Consider the following 20060-nt stretch of genomic DNA (forward strand, 5'->3'; position numbering starts at 1 on the left):
GCTCCTTCAGTCCTCCCCACAACCCTGTGGGCAGCAGTGCCGCTGAGGAAACTTACCGTCCTGCTGACTGCAGCTCACGCTCCACTGACAGTGGGAAGAGGGGAGCGTGTGGGTTACTGTGAGTCGTTTGTCTTGATTGGCCCCGGTGGGCTTCACGACCCAGGGGAGTCTGTGACGAGGAGGCTCGGAGAACGTGGCTCCGTGGGGAGGGAGGCATCTCTAGGTCCGAAGGGCAGTGGGTGACGTGAACACAGGGCTTCGCTGGATACATGGGGCACAGTCTGCTTGTGGCCCTGGAGTGGAGGCTGTGCCATCCTTGAGCCCTGGGCACTGGGACCCCTACAGCGTTTGTTGAGTGACTAACTGGGCGGACTGTCCTCTGGCTCCCAAGCACCTTGAACAGCGCTTTCCCATCCATGGGGCTGCAGGGACAGTTCAGTGACCACCTGAGGATGACCCACTGCCCGGCAGGCTGGTGTGCAAGGCTGTCCAGGAGCCCGTCCCTGTGGCCCAGACACCAGGATGGAAGACTGAGTGGTCCCCACCTCGACCAGCCAGCCACCGAGCCAGATGCCAGGCCCCATGAGGTGTGTCAGACTCCGGCAAAGGCCAAAGTCCCTCTGCAGAAGGGCCCAAAGAAACCCATTTGTGTCGTCAACCCAGAGGAGCAAGGCCTGTGTCACTGGAAGCCAGATGCTCAGTTCCTCAGGAACTAGGTCAGCGGCAGGCGTGGCAGTGCCACCCGGCAGGGGTGACCTCACACATGGGGAGTCCCCACAGCATCCTCTACCCTAAATGTTTCCACATAGAAACAGAGACTATATAACTCTTTAAGTTTTATGAAAAATACCTTAACACCCAGATCCTGAAAAAATATTCATTATATCCGTAAAATATTCATTATATCCACAATAAGTAGAAAAAGGTGCTTAAGAACAAAACCAATATGCATACACAAAATATATACCAGATGAAGAGTGTAAGAAATAGTACGACAGTGGAAGCTCTAAATTTGGAAACATTTTTTAATAAATTTTTATTGATTTCAGAGAGGAAGAGGGAGAGCTAGAAACATCAATGATGAGAGAATCATTGGCTGCCTCTTGCACACCCCCTACTGGGGATCAAGCCCGCAACCCGGGCATGTGCCCTTGACTGGAATAGAACACAGGACCACCCATATCAGTTCTGTACTAGAGCTCAGACAATACGACTGCTATTTCCCTGTGGAGACGAGGCTCCGATGGAAGTGAGAGGGGAGGCAACACCAACTTACCGGAAAAATGAGCATAACCTAGAATAAGTGAACAGTCCTAGAGAATATTCTGTCCAAACCTGCAGCGGTGGATGAAATAAGTAAAAATCTATCATTCTACACAACCACTTTGCAGCAATTAATAAAGCAACATAAGAGCCTGGAAGCGATGCCGTCAAACCAACTTTATTTCACAATGAAGGACATCTGAAATGGGAATAAATGAGCCTGCATGGAAAGTGGTGTCAGGGGATCATATCCAAAGAAACTCAAGACAAAATGAGAAACAGATTAAGGATGCCGTTTGCAGCTTCATTTGTTTTGTAGCACAATGGGAGTGAAAGGCGATGCAGCCCTCCCACTCAGGATTTTTAAATAAACTCTGGTTTTAATAACGTGGAACAGTCATTAGCTATAATTTACTGATAGGGATTCTTGAACACAATATAACGAAAACTGAAACTTGACCGAAAGGCACGAAAAAAATGCAAGTCATAAAAATGTGCTGCCAGGAACTTCTTGCAGCTATTTGTGGAGATTAATCTAGAACTATGTCACACTGATGTCACGGGGAAGAGAAGTCTGTGGCTGAGTCTGATCTCATTTCCTCAGGTCAATGCCTCCCCTTCCTCTGGCACATAAACCCCAGGAGGCTGTACGTGCCCGAGACCTTCCTAAGACACCGAAGGTCCACAGTGTCACATCACAAGGCGAGCCATGCAAGCGACCTTGAGGCTCAGTGACAGCTCACTCCCCTCCCACCACACAGCGCGCATTGGAAATTCCACCAAAATGCTTCCCAAAGACTCTTTGCTCGTCCCCGTTCCGGAAGGCACCCCTGGACCACACCAGACGGTCTCAGGGTTCACAGTTCTTCTCTTCAGAAAATAAGACGGGACCCTTCTGGGACCACTACACTAATACCCCACACGCTTGTCTTCAATAGAACACATTTAAACGGCGATTTAAACATTAAGAGCCTTCCCTCAGATCTCTGGCTGGGGGCGTCATTGGAGGCTGACAATTAAGGGCGAGACAGCAGAACCTGGATCCTGCCGTGGACACAACTTGGAACTCCGCCTGGACTTACAGCCTTGCATTCCTCATGAACAGCACAGGCCGTGACAGCACGGTCAGCGTGTGATCCTAGCCCCTTTCTTGACTCGGAGACGAGGGAAGGCCTCCTGCCGGTGTTCGTCTGTCCAGCCCTTGATCCACGTAACCTGGACCTGCACAGGCTCGCTGAGCTATTGCCAGTGACCCCAACACTAGAACAGGATGCTGTCACACCGTCTGCTGCTGCATATCAAAGGCCTTCGCACCTCAGCTCTGTGCTTCCAGTGGCAAGGAAGTCAGTTCCAAGCAATTCTGGGATGCCCATAAGGCTGAAAACAGAAAGAAACCCTGAAATTAGGTCGGCGTTCTCTGAAGCAATGGGAATTAATCCATTTCCAGTAAAAGCTACAAGCACGGTATAAACAGCTGCGGTCACTCACAGCCAAAGCAGCACTGACCCCAGGCCACAGATGAGGCGCTTGCTGGCTCGTTTTAAAGTACCAGCCCTGAGCACATTTTCCGGTGTGCTCTGTGACACCCTGACCCTGAGACTCACTGGCCCATGGTCACCAAGTTTAAAACGCCCAGCCGGTGAGGACATTAACATTCTGTAGCAGGTGCAGTACCTGCTGATGGTTTCATCGGCTTCCAAGGAGCCGGCCTGCCTTGCAGCGCTCAGAGCGCCTGGGTCCCTGATAAAGGAGGGGCGGCGGTGACGGCCTGCTGGCCTCAGCGAGCTCCCTCAGAGCAGGGGTCACTGACGTCCTGGAGTGTCAGGGAAAGGGGGAGAGGAGGGGAGGACCGAGAGGGGGTAGGGTCACTCAGTCCTGGAGTGGCAGGGAAAGGGGGGGAGTGGAGGGGAGGACCGACGAGGGGGTGGGGTTCTCACGTCTGCATAGTTAGGGCCCAGAACCACAGCCTTCTCCTCTCACCAGCTGTGGCCAACACTCTCCCAAGATTGCTATTTGTCCCCAAACAGGGTCCCAGGACACAGCTTAGCAGTCGGGACCTCCCTCCTTGGGCTGCAACGACAGGAGCCAAAGCAAAATCACCTCCAGGGTTGTCTGAGGCCCCACCAAAGACCGAAACAGACCCCGTCGAGAAACAGACCCCGTCAAGGTGACCTACTGTAGCGAAAAGGAAACACACAAGAGGAGAGCAAGGGTCTCCCAGCTGCTGGGAGCAGAGCCGCGCACAGCGTGTGCACAGGCTGGAGAGCAGGGGCCAGGCCGAGGGGCTTGGCAGTGGTGGCCCGTCCCCGCAGGCTCCCCACCTTGGGCCGGTATCCCTGCTTGGCCATCATCTTTGCCTCCTGCTGCAGCAGGGCACTGGTGAGCTGCTCCGCCTGCCTCGCCTCCTCCTCCTCCTCCGCCTCCTGCTGGTCCGCTTCCCAGGCCTGCCGCTGGCGCTCTGCCACCTGGACACACAGAGCAAGTCACCGGAGACCAGGCCCGCGGGGCAGAGCCTGCCTCCGATCAGCAGGGAAGCTGTGGACCTACCCCCGCTGGAGTCAGCAGGTGAGAGGGAGGGACATGCCCACAGCGGGCGGGGCATGTGGTGCGGAAGCGTCGTGTGCGCGCCTGGTAGGAAGCCCTGGACGCGGCCACGTCCATCTTTGGGGGATTATTTTGTTACTGAACGGAATGGAGGCTTGTGGCCCAGTGAGCGACAGGGTTGCAGGTGGGACAGGAATGAGACGGGGCAGTAATGACAGACGCGCTCCACCGGCGGGGAACCTAGTGGAGCGTGAGCTGCAGTCAGCAGGAGAGACATGAAAGTGGGCCTGAATCCTGTGCCACCACCATGCAGGGCCCACCATGCAGGGCCACGCAGGCCCTGTGGCCGCAGCACTCATCCCCTCGCTGAGGCTGTTCCCGCCGTGAGGGGCCCACCTGGGCTTCCAGCTCCTGTTTCCTGGCGGATTTCAGTTCCTCACTCTCCTCTTTCTCTCGACGAGCTGACTCTCTTGCCTCCTCCAGGTTCTGAATAAGTTGCTCCCTGTGTCTTAGGGATTCCTCTTGCGCCCGTCGGTTTTGTTCAATCTTTTCTTGTATTTGCTGTTGTCTCCCTGTCAGGACCTGGCCTCCGCAGAAAGGAAAGGGAGGTTTTGGGTTGCCTCTTAGCAGACACCTGTTCTGCAAGCTGTGGGCAGCTCGCTGCACCTGTGCCGAGACCCAGCCTGAGCCTAAACTCGCCAGACGAAGGCAAGCCCAGACGAGAGAACCGATTCAAGTTCCCCCTTTAAACCACTTTAAGGTAACTCAGCACAGGGAAATGAAGACTTTCCCCCAAAAGATTTCCTTTTAGCTGCTGTGTGTCTTATACACATTATTTAAATGCTGGCAAATAAAACACATTCTTTAGTCCACTTTTGATTACGCACCCACAAAAAAACAAGGCTAGGTACGGACAAGCTTCACACGCGAAGATGTTTACTGCAGTGTTTCCTATAATGGCTCAAAATTAGACAAAGAATGGAAACTCACCAAGGGGAATGGAAAAACAAACTATGGTATACCCATGTGATGATATACTATGCAGCCATCAAAATGATATTTACAGGCCTAGCCGATTTGGCTCAGTGGATAGAGCATCAACCTGCAGACTGAAGGGTCCCGGGTTCGATTCTGGTCAAGGGCACATGCCTGGGTTGTGGGCTTGATCCCCAATACGGGGTGTGCAGGAGGCAGCCAATCAATGATTCTCTCTCATCATTGATGTTTCTATCTCTCTCTCCTTCCTATCTCTCTCTCCTTCTTTCTATCTCTCTTCCTTCCTATCTGAAACCAATAAAAAAATATGTTAAACAATTAAAATTGAAAAATGGTATTTACAAAGAAGATGTAATAGCATCTAAGAATGCTTGAAATCAGATCACACAGCATAAGAAGAGACATGTAGGTAAACATGTTGTGTCGAGACGGAGTGTGGAAGGAAGCAGGAACAGTGGCGGTGTAGACGGCAGGGGTCTGGGTGATTTTCTGCACTGAAGTATTTCTAACAAGCGTATATTACATTCTTTAATGGCCAGAGAGGACTCTGTCCCCAAAATATCTGGCAGGCTCAGCCCCTAATTCCCACACCAGCCTGGCACCGCCAGCCACACCCTCACAGCGGGATTACCTCGGCCATCAGCCTGTCCCGTGCGCTCCTCTCGCGGGCCCACTCGGCCTCTCTCTTTTCCCACATCTCCTTGGCTTCCTCCCTGGGGAAACAAGACCATGGCAGCAGCTCCTCACGCCCACCGATGGCGGACGGACAAGCAGGGCTCCGAGGCCCCGGGCGGCACAGCTGTGGGCCAGCCTCAAATAAACCTCTCCTCACGGAGTGTCCCTACCAGCAAGACCTTGGAGTGACCTTTAATGCTCCACCTCTTTCTAAAAGGCTCTCTGATGACTTGCACCTGGGCCTCTTCAACAGAGGCGAATGAAGCTGCCGGTGCCTGAGCTGCGGCCGCGCTCCTGGGGTCCCGGCCGGCTCGCCCTGGGGCCGGCGCAAACAAGGGACTTCCTCACGTCTGCAGGGCCCGCGGACCTGCACAGGGCGGGGCATCTGCACACACGTGCTCAAGGAATGCTGCCTGCTGTTTGTTTCAATCTGCTGGGCTCACTGTTAGGACCCAGACCCATCTGTACAGCCCCAGCAGCACCAGCTCCAGCATGAGGACCATTTCCTTTCAAATGCTAAGACTTCAGATGAGCAGGGCCTTACTTTAACCCTAAGGATCTTCATCGTGACCGAAAGGAAACACCCTCACAAGCCAGGTCCTAACAAAGACGCTCCTCAGGAGCTACGGGCAGTCCCCAGGACGGGTGTTTCAGGAGCAGACCCCCGGGGAGACCTGCTGGGACCCCGGGACAGAGAGGCGGGCGCGCCCACAGCTGCCTCACCTCAGCAGCACCTGCAGCTCCGCCTCCTGCTCCCGCTCCCGCTGCAGCTGCTGCTCCAGGGCCTGCTGCATCCACGCCACGTCCGCCCGGGCCTGCTCCCGCCGCGCCGAGTGCTCCCGCTGCGCCTCCTCCTCCTCCTCCAGGAGGGCCTGCAGGATGCGCTTGTCCGCCTCCTGGAGGGAGGAGGGGAAGGAGGAAGGACTGTGGGCGCTGGCAGAGCCCCTCTCCTGTGCAGACGCTCGTGATGCTGCCAGATGCTCTCCACGTGGAGGCGGAAGAGGCTGGGATGGTTGAAACGGCACCGCGGAGGCCCAGGAGCTGTTCTCTGCCTCAAGGGAGAGCCCTCTGCCGCCACCCGCAGGTCCCGCCCTCAGACACATCTGCTAGCTCAGCCTTGGCGGACAGTTTGACAGCAATCCCACTTCTAAGAACAGACTCCAGACGCACACATGCCGAGGTTTATGCACAAAAGTTCACTGCCGCCCTCACGTAAGAGGGGAAAGCCGGACATGCAAACACCCGGGTAGGGCCAGCTGTTAGGTACATGGCGGAAGGGTGTGAAGGAACGAGGAATCCAGGGGCCTGGAGCCGGGAAAGGTGCCTCGGGGGGAAGCCGGAGGGCGCTGCCCCGGAGGGCACTGCCAGGGAGGAGGAGGACACGCAGGCAGGGAGACAGGACACTGAGCAGCTGGGAAACAGAACAAGCTCGACCTAAGCAGACGGATCCCAAAGTGGGAGCGTTACCCTCAGGTAAACAGCCGAGGAGCGCGGCTTCGGGTGCGTGTTTTAGAAACCACCACCTCCCTCCGTGTGCTGGTATGTAAACATACCCACAGGGCACGTGCCAGCAGAGCCCGCTGCGGAGGGCGGGGACGGCAGGGCTGGGCCGGGGTCTCACTCTGCGTTTCACTTCTCACTGAGCAATGGAAACATGGCTCTCAGAGGTGAGAGGACGCCAGGCGGTCTCTCCACTCACCAGCTCCTCCTGGATCTGCTGCGCGCGTCTGTTGAGTTGCACGTTATACTGATGTCTCAAAAAACGTCTAAAAAGGAAGAACATATTGGTTCCCTTCATCAATGTCTTATCAAGAATTAGACAGAAGTTAGACAGCTACTCACTACAGGGTGCACCCTTCCTGTTTCAGAGACACCGAGAGAGAGAGAGAGAGAGAGAGAGAGAGAGAGAGAGAGAGAGAGAGAGAGAGAGAGAGAGGAGAGAGAGAGAGAGAGAGAAAGGGGGGGGAGAGGCAGGCTCTGAGGGCGGAGCCCCTCCACGCACCCCAGCTCCGCCTTCTGCCGGAGGGCTGCCATCTGCTTCCTCTCTTCCGCCAGCCGCTCCAGCTCCCACCGCTGCTTCAGCAGGTTCTCCCGCTCCTTCTTCAGTTTGGTGGCCTGTGGTTACGATGACAGCAACCCCAGAAGGTCAGGAGACTCAGCTCCCTTCACTCCTCATCTCCGTTCCCAGCAGACTAGGCAACAGGCTGGCCTGCCGCCTGGCGATCATGCCCCTTCCACCGCTGAGCCCCTTGCTGCAGCTTAGCTCACTCATTCACCCAACTCAGATGAGCCATTTCTTACAAGAGCCGTTGCCAACCCTGTGGACAAGGAGCCCCTGCTCTGTGCTCCCCGGGACCTTGTACTGCCCACGCCTCACTGTGGCTCACCATCTGCCCCTTCACCTGACACGCCCCTGCCGTGAGGGCCAGGTCTGTGGGGCTTGCTCACGGCTGTATCGCTAGCACCCAGCCCAGCTTGGCACCCAGAATAAGTCGTGAGCGCTAAGATCTAGTTCTCCATTCATTCAGGCCTGGGACGGGGGGCTTCCCTGCTCTGAGTGGGAAGGTCCCACCTCCTCAGGGAAACTGCACATCTTTCTCAAAATAGCCTTCAGACCAAAGACCCTCATGGTTTGTGCCTTGAGTCCAAAGCCCGCTGGCCAGGGGGAGCCATGTGCCATCTCCACACGGCTGACATTCTAGGATGTGGCACACAGCACGACGCAGGAGCAGGGACAACCGCAGATGCCAGCCACGTTGCTGCATTTCTGAGAATCGCCTCCCCAGGATGCTCTTCACAGCAGCCATGAAATGCCCATTTGTCACAAGCACTGAGAGGAGGCCCCATGGGCGCGGCCGTGCCCTCACCTCCATCTCCTGCACCTTCAGCTCCTCCATCTGCTGCAGCAGCGCCTCCGCCTGGCGTTTATCCTCCAACTGCCTCCTCTCCTCTTCTGCTTTCATCCGTCCCAGTGCTTCCCTGCGGGCCGTCTCATATTCATTTTCAAACCGTTTGTTCTCTTCCTCCTCCACGGCTTCTTGCTACGTGGGGCCAAGTGAATCGCGATCAGTCTCCGTAACGCAGCCCCTGAGCGTGCAGCCGGCCGCAGGCCGGGGTCCTCACCCCACGCGCCCACCTGAGCGGCCACTCGCCGCGGAGTGACCCTGCGCTCGTGCTCACGGGAGCCGTGGACTGACGCCCGCTTCCGAGAGACGAGGCTGAGCACGCGGCGCAGTGCGGGCACGCGGGAGGGCTCCACAAACACCCTGAGACACGGGGAGTCTCCACTATCGCCCGTGGGACGTTTCCCGAGTCCGAGCCCACACCTGCTTTTTTTCTTCTTTCTGTGTTTCCCAAGAGCTTGTCACGTGCTTCTTGTGAAGGTCCGACTCAATCTGAGGATAAGAAGGAGATGATTCATTTCCTCTCGGGGTCACCCAGCAGATGTTCCCTGGGAGCGCGGGCCTGCACTGACACGTGACCGTGACTTCCTTTGTGAGGACGCAAGCGTGGCCCAGGTGTCTGGGGAGGGAGCACAGGATGACCCCAAAGCAGGTCACCTGGAAAACCAGCCTGGCCGGCGTGGCTCAGTGGTTGAGCGTCGACCTGTGAACCAGGACGTCACGGTTCGATTCCTGGTCGGGGCACATGCCCAGGTTGCAGGAGGCAGCTGATAAATGATTCTCTCTCATCATTGATGTTTCTATCTCTCTCCCTCTCCCTTTCTCTCTGAAATCAATAAAAAAAAAATTTTTTTGTTTTTTAAAAGAAAGAAAACCAAAGGGCCCGGGTTCTAAACCAATTTCAAGAGTTGGAACAAAGTAACAGCAACTTTCCTCCCAGCTCCCTGGGGTTCAGCAGGAGCAGCCCAGCAGACACTGAAATGGAAACACCCTCTCAAAGGCCCCCTGCTTGGTCTAAAGCCCCGGGCTCCGGGCAGCAGGAGCGGGTGAGGGCTCAGCGCAGCCCCGCCTTCTGCGCACCTCTGACAGCCGCAGCTGTGGATGCATGTGGCCAGCTCCAGCAGAGCAACACGTCTGCGTGGTTAGTAAGAGAGTCGTGTTTAAAGGGTCTTTCGGATCAGAAAATGAATTGCATACAGTACTCTGTCCAAAAGCGTTATGTGGGAAATTGTTCATAAAAATTTAAATTTTCTTTCTCAACTTACAAATATGGACATTTGCAACTAAATGTTCTGAATAAGCTTTTCGGAGCAAATGGCTTTGGAGGACCCACGAAGCAGGTGCCTCAATCCAGAAGGTCCTCTCTTCATCTCTGCACCCGCAAGTTAGCACCCATGTCCTTCTAACGCCTCCACCAGCGGCTCCGCTGGGACGCCTGTCTGAGCTCCACTGAGCTGGGGCACTGTCCTGATGCCCGCACCCTGCACTGTAACGAGCTGCCCACTGGCTCCCCCAGGAGGAGTGGGGGGCCGCCTCTCGCTGCACAGGTGGACATCACACCAGATGGGCAATGACAGTGGTTAAATCACCAAGGAACCAGATCTGCTGGTGCTCCTCTCAGGGCTGGAGTGCTCCCTCCTGCCTCCACCCAGTGCAAGATGCAATCTAAAACCAGCCAGGACATGAGATGTCACCCCCTTAGGGTGCCCGGTTCTCACCTCTCGAAGTACAGGGTTGTTCTTTTTCCAGTGTTCATACAAAAGCTGCTCAGCAATCTGCCAAGGAAACACAGAGGGAGCCTGGGGTGGCTTTGCAGATCCACGCACGTTTCGGATAACCCACCCTGGGAGCCAGCTGTCACTGCACCGCCCTCAGAGCCCCCGCCTGGCACCCACGGCTCCGGGAGCCAGACCCGAGCCGAACCAGACGGCGCTGACAAAGCCTCTGGCGGCGGTGACGGAGGGCGCCAGGCCGGACGGCACGTGTGGGGCCTAGACGCTGCAGGTCTGCTGCCCACGACACAGCAGCTAAACCCGGCCCGGCTCACCTGCCACTCAGCTACGTTGGAAGAGAAAATACACCAGTCCCAGGCCTCGTGGGGCCACAGAACTGGAATAAAGAAAAGGAGCTAAGATGGGATGATTTCAAGGGCCACGGGGAACAAGGACTCATGCAAAACACCCACGTGGAAAACAGCTGAGAGGCAGCGCTTCCCTGCTGGCTCTGAAGGTACGGCCATCGCGTCCGTGCCGAGCGGCCAGAGGTGACCCGCGGGCGCAGCCCCGACGGCTGGGATGCTGCCGAGGGCGTGAGAACGTACCAGCTTCCTTTGCTCTTCCCGGGCTGACTTGAGAGTCCTGTGCTGCTCCCGAATTCTTTTTTCCCTCAAGTTCATGCTCAGCCTCAGCTCCTCCAGTTCTCTGGCCAGCAGGTCCTGCTCCTCGAGCAGCAGCTGCTGGAGTCTCTCCCGCCTGGCCGCCAGCTGCCTCCTCTTCTCCTCCTTCATCTTCTCGCGCTGATAGGCGTGCATGCTGGGTGAGAAGGAGCCACCAGAGTCAGCCATGTGGGCCACGGCGACCTGGATAAAGAGGCTGAGGTGCGGAACAGAACCCTGTACTTGCAAAAAGAAAACGTGTAATGCGCTTACATGTGCACACGGTAACAGAACTAGCGAATGTTACTTGAGCAGTTACCATAAAACCACGCTGTTCATCACATACATCCTACAGGGCTTCAGCCCCCTTCCCTGACGGAACCGGAGGCTCACTCAGGCAGGAGACACAGTCAGGGTTTCTATCTAGGCCTGTCGGACTCTGAAGCCTCTGCTTTTAACTTCCGTATTTTTACATCTCCCTCTTTATAAAAGCCTAACCGACTGTCCGACCGTTCACCTATGACGCACAATGACCACCAGGGGGCAGACACTCCAAACAGCAGAGGAGGGAGCCTGATTCATGCGGAATCAGCCATGGGTGAGGTTGCTGCTGGGGCACTGTCGGCCCTGAATCTGCTTCACCTGCACCAGGACCGGAGAGGAGGGCTCCCCGCAGGCCAGGACGAGCCCCCCCCCGCCCCCCTGCACAAATCCGTGCACTGGGCCTCTAGTATTTTTATCCAAATAAGGTGCATGTGTGTGTATATATTTATACACAAACACAAATGGGGAAAAGTATGGGAGGATATGCAGTCAAGCTGGGGAGTGGAGTTACAAGGTGACTTCCAGATTCTACATAAATTTCTTCTCCTTTTTTAAACATTTTTATACATTTCTTATTGATTTCAGAAAGGAAGGGAGAGGGAGAGAGAAACATCAATGATGAGAGAGAATCACCAATAAGCTGCCTCCTGCACAACCCCTCCTGGGCATCGAGCCTGTGACCTCCTGGTTCATAGGTCGATGCTCAACCACTGAGCCACACCAGCCGGGCTCCACATACATTTCTTATCATTTTGTTTCTTTCAGTGCAAATGTATTGCTTCACTGATTATCTTTTTTCCAATTTCCAGCTGGAAAAAATCGCCAGGCAGGCAATCTGTGCTGTCCAGCGACTCCCTGGAGAAAACATGCGACCAAGCCATATTCTGCCAGGTTCTTAAGGCGACATCCCCTGACCAGCACGTGGCCGCCCACCTCCGTCCAATCTCGGTGGCCAGTTACCTCCGCTGGTAGGAGGCCTGGGAGCTCCATTCCGCCTGTTTGGAGCTGCAGGCGTTGGATATCCTGAAGTAGCGGCTGTTCTCATCCCACTGCTGCCGAAGCCGGGCCTCCTGCTCTCGGTGGCGCTGCCGTGCTACCTGCTCGTCCAGGAGTCTCCCGCTGCACCAGGAAGGGGGCAGCGTGGGGAGTGCCATCTGGGAACAGCAGGGCAGGGAGATGAGCTTGCTGCCAGCCCAGGAACCCTCTCGAGCTTGGCCTCATCCCTCAGTGAGGGGTCCTCACTCTTTGGCTGCACACAGGAATCGCGGGATGGAGCCCAGGCCCCACTCCAGACCAATTAAACCCAGTCTTCATGGAGGCCCCGGCATCAGCAGTGTTTAAATGATCTGCCCTCAGGGCTGCAAACCCCAGACTTAAATAAGCCTGAACTGCACCCGGCTGTGGTACAAACGTCCCCAAGGGCACTGCAGACGGACAAGCACTGCAGCAGTCACTTACAGGACACGTCTATGTGCCAAGCTCGCGGTATATACGGCATTTTTCATCACTGCCACCCATTACTGGCAGGGAGGGAACTTAAGTTCGAAGAGATAAAGTGACTTCCCAAGATCACAAAGCAAGGGAGAGGAAATAAAAGAACTGGGAAACAGAAGGACTAAGTCCTGTGGGTCTGAGACCAGGGCCCAGGCTCCAGCCTGCAAGAGGCTGCCCGCTGGGACCAGCAGCCCTGGCTTCCTCGCCCTGGGGAGGGGCCTGGCCCAGGTGTCACACCTGGAAGTGTTCTGGGTTCTCATGGAGGGCAGACCCCTCATCGCACTGATGGAGACACTGCGACCCGCAGAGAGGTTAACAGAGCAGCCTGGGGACCCACAGGGAGACTGGGAGGCAGTCTCACTCGGACACCTTCCCTGGCCCCGCGGCCGCCCCAGGGCAGGTCTGCAGCCCGGCCAGGACTGTGCTTAAGGCCCGTCCTCGGAGTAAGCCACGCCTGGCTTCGCGCCACCCTCGGACTCAGGGAGCCGCTGCGGCTGGACTCATCCCCGACCGCAGGGCTCATCCCCGTCTCCCTGGGCTCATCCCCGTCTCCCTGTGCTCATCCCCGTCTCCCTGTGCTCATCCCCGTCTCCCTGGGCTCATCCCCGTCTCCCTGGGCTCATCCCCGACCTGCGGTCTCATCCCCGTCTCCCTGTGCTCATCCCCGTCTCCCTGGGCTCATCCCCGTCTCCCTGTGCTCATCCCCGTCTCCCTGGGCTCATCCCCGTCTCCCTGTGCTCATCCCCGTCTCCCTGTGCTCATCCCCGTCTCCCTGTGCTCATCCCCGTCTCCCTGTGCTCATCCCCGTCTCCCTGGGCTCATCCCCGACCGCAGGGCTCATCCCCATCTCCCTGTGCTCATCCCCGTCTCCCTGTGCTCATCCCCGTCTCCCTGGGCTCATCCCCGTCTCCCTGTGCTCATCCCCGTCTCCCCGTGCTCATCCCCGTCTCCCTGTGCTCATCCCCGTCTCCCTGGGCTCATCCCCGTCTCCCTGTGCTCATCCCCGTCTCCCTGGGCTCATCCCCGTCTCCCTGGGCTCATCCCCGACCTGCGGTCTCATCCCCGTCTCCCTGGGCTCATCCCCGTCTCCCTGTGCTCATCCCCGTCTCCCTGTGCTCATCCCCGTCTCCCTGTGCTCATCCCCGTCTCCCTGTGCTCATCCCCGTCTCCCTGTGCTCATCCCCTTCTCCCTGGGCTCATCCCCGTCTCCCTGTGCTCATCCCCGTCTCCCTGTGCTCATCCCCGTCTCCCTGTGCTCATCCCCGTCTCCCTGGGCTCATCCCCGTCTCCTGTGCTCATCCCCGTCTCCCTGTGCTCATCCCCGTCTCCCTGTGCTCATCCCCGTCTCCCTGGGCTCATCCCCGACCGCAGGGCTCATCCCCATCTCCCTGTGCTCATCCCCGTCTCCCTGTGCTCATCCCGTCTCCCTGGGCTCATCCCCGTCTCCCTGGGCTCATCCCCGTCTCCCTGTGCTCATCCCCGTCTCCCTGGGCTCATCCCCGTCTCCCTGGGCTCATCCCCGACCTGCGGTCTCATCCCCGTCTCCCTGGGCTCATCCCCGTCTCCCTGTGCTCATCCCCGTCTCCCTGTGCTCATCCCCGTCTCCCTGTGCTCATCCCCGTCTCCCTGTGCTCATCCCCGTCTCCCTGTGCTCATCCCCGTCTCCCTGGGCTCATCCCCGTCTCCCTGTGCTCATCCCCGTCTCCCTGTGCTCATCCCCGTCTCCCTGTGCTCATCCCCGTCTCCCTGGGCTCATCCCCGTCTCCCTGGGCTCATCCCCGTCTCCCTGTGCTCATCCCCGTCTCCCTGTGCTCATCCCCGTCTCCCTGTGCTCATCCCCGACCGCAGGGCTCATCCCCATCTCCCTGTGCTCATCCCCGTCTCCCTGTGCTCATCCCCGTCTCCCTGTGCTCATCCCGTCTCCCTGGGCTCATCCCCGTCTCCCTGGGCTCATCCCCGTCTCCCTGTGCTCATCCCCGTCTCCCTGGGCTCATCCCCGTCTCCCTGTGCTCATCCCCGTCTCCCTGTGCTCATCCCCTTCTCCCTGTGCTCATCCCCGTCTCCCTGTGCTCATCCCCGTCTCCCTGTGCTCATCCCCGTCTCCCTGGGCTCATCCCCGACCGCAGGGCTCATCCCCATCTCCCTGTGCTCATCCCCGTCTCCCTGTGCTCATCCCCGTCTCCCTGGGCTCATCCCCGTCTCCCTGGCTCATCCCCGTCTCCCTGTGCTCATCCCCGTCTCCCTGTGCTCATCCCCGTCTCCCTGGGCTCATCCCCGTCTCCCTGTGCTCATCCCCGTCTCCCTGGGCTCATCCCCGTCTCCCTGGGCTCATCCCCGACCTGCGGTCTCATCCCCGTCTCCCTGGGCTCATCCCCGTCTCCCTGTGCTCATCCCCCGTCTCCCTGTGCTCATCCCCGTCTCCCTGTGCTCATCCCCGTCTCCCTGTGCTCATCCCCGTCTCCCTGTGCTCATCCCCGTCTCCCTGTGCTCATCCCCGTCTCCCTGTGCTCATCCCCGTCTCCCTGTGCTCATCCCCGTCTCCCTGTGCTCATCCCCGTCTCCCTGGGCTCATCCCCTTCTCCCTGTGCTCATCCCCGTCTCCCTGTGCTCATCCCCGTCTCCCTGTGCTCATCCCCGTCTCCCTGGGCTCATCCCCGACCGCAGGGCTCATCCCCATCTCCCTGTGCTCATCCCCGTCTCCCTGTGCTCATCCCCGTCTCCCTGTGCTCATCCCCGTCTCCCTGGGCTCATCCCCGTCTCCCTGGGCTCATCCCCGTCTCCCTGGGCTCATCCCCGTCTCCCTGGGCTCATCCCCGTCTCCCTGTGCTCATCCCCGTCTCCCTGTGCTCATCCCCGACCGCAGGGCTCATCCCCGTCTCCCTGTGCTCATCCCCGTCTCCCTGTGCTCATCCCCGTCTCCCTGTGCTCATCCCCGACCGCAGGGCTCATCCCCGTCTCCCTGAGCTCATCCCCGTCTCCCTGGGCTCATCCCCGTCTCCCTGGGCTCATCCCCGTCTCCCTGTGCTCATCCCCGTCTCCCTGGGCTCATCCCCGTCTCCCTGGGCTCATCCCCGTCTCCCTGGGCTCATCCCCGTCTCCCTGGGCTCATCCCCGTCTCCCTGTGCTCATCCCGTCTCCCTGTGCTCATCCCCGTCTCCTGGCTCATCCCCGTCTCCCTGGGCTCATCCCCGTCTCCCTGGGCTCATCCCCGTCTCCCTGTGCTCATCCCCGTCTCCCTGTGCTCATCCCCGTCTCCCTGTGCTCATCCCCGTCTCCCTGTGCTCATCCCCGTCTCCCTGTGGCTCATCCCCGTCTCCCTGTGCTCATCCCCGTCTCCCTGTGCTCATCCCCGTCTCCCTGTGCTCATCCCCGTCTCCCTGTGCTCATCCCCGTCTCCCTGTGCTCATCCCCGTATCCCTGTGCTCATCCCCGTCTCCCTGTGCTCATCCCGTCTCCCTGTGCTATCCCCGCCCAGGGCTCATCCCCATCTCCCTCCTGTGCTCATCCCGTCTCCCTGTGCTCATCCCCGTCTCCCTGTGCTCATTCCCCCGTCTCCTGGGCTCATCCCCGTCTCCCTGTGCTCATCCCCGTCTCCCTGGGCTCATCCCCGTCTCCCTGGGGCTCATCCCCGTCTCCCGTGCTCATCCCCGTCTCCCTGGGCTCATCCCCGTCTCCCTGGGCTCATCCCCGTCTCCCTGTGCTCATCCCCGTCTCCCTGGGCTCATCCCCGTCTCCCTGGGCTCATCCCCGTCTCCCTGTGCTCATCCCCGTCTCCCTGTGCTCATCCCCGTCTCCCTGGGCTCATCCCCGTCTCCATGGGCTCATCCCCGTCTCCTGTGCTCATCCCCGTCTCCCTGTGCTCATCCCCTCCTCCCTGGCTCATCCCGTCTCCCTGTGCTCATCCCCGTCTCCCTGTGCTCATCCCGGTCTCCCTGGGCTCATCCCCGTCTCCCTGTGCTCATCCCCGTCTCCCTGTGCTCATCCCCGTCTCCCTGTGCTCATCCCCGTCTCCCTGGGCTCATCCCCGTCTCCCTGTGCTTCATCCCCGTCTCCCTGGGCTCATCCCCGTCTCCCTGGTGCTCATCCCCGTCCCTGGGCTCATCCCCGTCTCCCTGGGCTCATCCCCGTCTCCCTGTGCTCATCCCCGTCTCCCTGTGCTCATCCCCCGTCTCTCCCTGTGCTCATCCCCGTCTCCCTGGGCTCATCCCCCGTCTCCCTGTGCTATCCCCGTCTCCCTGTGCTATCCCCGTCTCCCCGGTGCTCATCCCCGTCTCCCTGTGCTCATCCCCGTCTCCCTGTGCTCATCCCCGTCTCCCTGTGCTCATCCCCGTCTCCCTGTGCTCATCCCCGTCTCCCTGTGCTCATCCCCGTCTCCCTGTGCTCATCCCCGTCTCCCTGTGCTCATCCCCGTCTCCCTGTGCTCATCCCCGTCTCCCTGGGCTCATCCCCGTCTCCCTGGGCTCATCCCGTCTCCCTGTGCTCATCCCCGTCTCCCTGGGCTCATCCCCGTCTCCCTGGGCTCATCCCCGTCTCCCTGGGCTCATCCCCGTCTCCCTGGGCTCATCCCCGTCTCCCTGTGCTCATCCCCGTCTCCCTGTGCTCATCCCCGTCTCCCTGGGCTCATCCCCGTCTCCCTGGGCTCATCCCCGTCTCCCTGTGCTCATCCCCGTCTCCTGGGCTCATCCCCGTCTCCCTGTGCTCATCCCCGTCTCCCTGTGCTCATCCCCGTCTCCCTGTGCTCATCCCCGTCTCCCTGGCTCATCCCCGTCTCCCTGGGCTCATCCCCGATCTCCCTGTGCTCATCCCCGTCTCCCTGTGCTCATCCCCGTCTCCCTGTGCTCATCCCCGTCTCCCTGTGCTCATCCCCGTCTCCCTGTGCTCATCCCCGTCTCCCTGTGCTCATCCCCGTCTCCCTGTGCTCATCCCCGCTCCCTGTGCTCATCCCCGTCTCCCTGGGCTCATCCCCGTCTCCCTGTGTCATCCCCGTCTCCCTGTGCTCATCCCCGTCTCCCTGTGCTCATCCCCGTCTCCCTGGTGCTCATCCCGTCTCCCTGTGCTCATCCCCGTCTCCCTGTGCTCATCCCGTCTCCCTGGGCTCATCCCCGTCTCCCTGGCTCATCCCCGTCTCCCTGTGCTCATCCCCGTCTCCCTGTGCTCATCCCCGTCTCCCTGGGCTCATCCCGTCTCCCTGTGCTCATCCCCGTCTCCCTGTGCTCATCCCCGTCTCCCTGTGCTCATCCCGTCTCCCTGGGCTCATCCCCGTCTCCCTGAGGCTCATCCCCGTCTCCCTGTGCTCATCCCCGTCTCCCTGGGCTCATCCCCGTCTCCCTGGGCTCATCCCCGTCTCCCTGGGCTCATCCCCGACTCCCTGGGCTCATCCCCGTCTCCCTGTGCTCATCCCCGTCTCCCTGGGCTCATCCCCGTCTCCCTGTGCTCATCCCCGTCTCCTGGGCTCATCCCCGTCTCCCTGGGCTCATCCCCGTATCCCTGGGCTCATCCCCGTCTCCCTGGGCTCATCCCGTCTCCCTGTGCTCATCCCCGTCTCCCTGTGCTCATCCCCGTCTCCCTGTGCTCATCCCCGTCTCCCTGTGCTCATCCCCGTCTCCCTGAGCTCATCCCCGTCTCCCTGTGCTCATCCCCGTCTCCCTGTGCTCATCCCCGTCTCCCTGGGCTCATCCCGTCTCCCTGTGCTCATCCCCGTCTCCCTGTGCTCATCCCCGTCTCCCTGTGCTCATCCCCGTCTCCCTGGGCTCATCCCCGACCGCAGGGCTCATCCCCATCTCCCTGTGCTCATCCCCGTCTCCCTGTGCTCATCCCCGTCTCCCTGTGCTCATCCCCGTCTCCCTGGGCTCATCCCCGTCTCCCTGTGCTCATCCCCGTCTCCCTGGGCTCATCCCCGTCTCCCTGGGCTCATCCCCGTCTCCCTGTGCTCATCCCCGTCTCCCTGTGCTCATCCCCGACCGCAGGGCTCATCCCCGTCTCCCTGTGCTCATCCCCGTCTCCCTGTGCTCATCCCCGACCGCAGGGCTCATCCCCGTCTCCCTGAGCTCATCCCCGTCTCCCTGGGCTCATCCCCGTCTCCCTGGGCTCATCCCCATCCCCGTCTCCCTGGGCTCATCCCCGTCTCCCTGGGCTCATCCCCGTCTCCCTGGGCTCATCCCCGTCTCCCTGTGCTCATCCCCGTCTCCCTGGGCTCATCCCCGTCTCCCTGGGCTCATCCCCGACCGCAGGGCTCATCCCCGTCTCCCTGTGCTCATCCCCGTCTCCCTGTGCTCATCCCCATCTCCCTGTGCTCATCCCCGTCTCCCTGGGCTCATCCCCGTCTCCCTGGGCTCATCCCCGTCTCCCTGGGCTCATCCCCGTCTCCCTGGGCTCATCCCCGTCTCCCTGTGCTCATCCCCGTCTCCCTGTGCTCATCCCCGTCTCCCTGGGCTCATCCCCGACCGCAGGGCTCATCCCCGTCTCCCTGTGCTCATCCCCGTCTCCCTGTGCTCATCCCCGTCTCCCTGTGCTCATCCCCATCTCCCTGAGCTCATCCCCGTCTCCCTGGGCTCATCCCCGTCTCCCTGGGCTCATCCCCGGCCGCAGGCGGACGGGCTTCCACGCTTCCTTCCTCGCCTTGGCTGCGCGAGCTCCGGGCGCCAAGAAGCGAGGTTGCGGGTCCGGATCGGCCACCACCAGCCGGGCTGCCCCCCAGCCGGCCGCACCCTCTCTCGGCCTCAACACACACACGTGACCAAAGGGCGCCGAGCGCGGCGGGAGCAGGGAGCGCGGATGCCGGTCTCGGGGCGCCCCGCGCTCGCGTCCCGGGTGCCCGCGGGGTTGCCGCCGGCGCTCGGCCGCGCGCTCGGCCACGGCGGGTCCGACCCCACGCCGGCTCCCGGCCGAGCCCACGCTCCGACTCACGTTTCTCCGCGCCCGCCGTTCCCGGGGAGTCCCCGCGTCCGAGCGCCCGCAGGCCCAGCCGACCCGCCGCCACCCTCCGGCCGCGCAGCCCGGCAGCCGTTTCCCCGCTCGTTGCTCGGACGCCGCGCCGCGACGGGGCCCCGCGAGGGCCAAGCGGCCCCGGCGCCGTCCGGCCTCCCGGCGGCCGCGTTTTTCTCTGGCGCCGCCTCGTGGCGGGCGGGAGGTCATCGCAAGCGTCGCTGGTCCTGGGAACCGGGAGGAAGGAGGGTGGTGACCTGGGGAGACCAAGGGGAGGGTGGGGAGACGGGGTACGAAGGGAGGCGAATATAAGCTAGGCCCTGGCTGCCAGGGGTTCTCAGACCTGACTGCACACGGATGCCCTGGGAGGTCTTAGAAAGGCAGATGCCCCAGCCCCAGCCGGTTTGCTCAGTGGATAGAGCAGCAGCCCACGGACCTTCAGAAGGGTCCCGGGTTCGATTCTGTCAAGGGCACGTACCTCAGTTGCAGGCTCCATCCTCCCCCTGGTCGGGGCATGTGCGGGAGGCAACGAATCGCTGTGTCTCTCTCACATTGATGTTTCT

The 20060-nt window shown here is 60.1% G+C and overlaps 1 protein-coding gene across 3 annotated transcripts; it reads right to left on the minus strand.

Annotated features, from left to right (window-relative positions):
* Positions 1–1421: 1421 nt before the first annotated feature.
* LOC118678402 (trichoplein keratin filament binding) lies at positions 1422–19650 on the minus strand. 3 transcript variants are annotated; one of them, XR_004974884.1, is made up of 14 exons: positions 19480–19650; positions 12040–12233; positions 10702–10912; positions 10100–10156; positions 8805–8873; positions 8346–8519; positions 7481–7593; positions 7178–7244; positions 6202–6374; positions 5435–5516; positions 4204–4389; positions 3585–3728; positions 3244–3333; positions 1422–2640 (listed from the first exon to the last, which is right to left on the minus strand). XR_004974884.1 is itself a non-coding variant. In XM_036354049.1 (13 exons), exons 2-13 carry the CDS (start codon positions 12231–12233, stop codon positions 2608–2610), a joined length of 1503 nt encoding a protein of 500 aa, XP_036209942.1. In that variant the 5' UTR covers positions 19480–19649; the 3' UTR covers positions 1422–2607. The 3 variants fall into 3 exon arrangements, 2 of the variants coding, with proteins under 2 accessions (XP_036209942.1, XP_036209943.1); XM_036354049.1 differs by lacking the exon at positions 3244–3333 and having other exon boundaries at positions 19480–19649; XM_036354050.1 differs by lacking the exons at positions 3244–3333; positions 19480–19650 and having other exon boundaries at positions 10702–10992; positions 12040–12208.
* Positions 19651–20060: the final 410 nt, after the last annotated feature.

The sequence above is a fragment of the Myotis myotis genome, unplaced genomic scaffold, assembly GCF_014108235.1.
Source record: "Myotis myotis isolate mMyoMyo1 unplaced genomic scaffold, mMyoMyo1.p scaffold_m19_p_20, whole genome shotgun sequence".
Lineage (NCBI taxonomy): Eukaryota > Metazoa > Chordata > Mammalia > Chiroptera > Vespertilionidae > Myotis > Myotis myotis.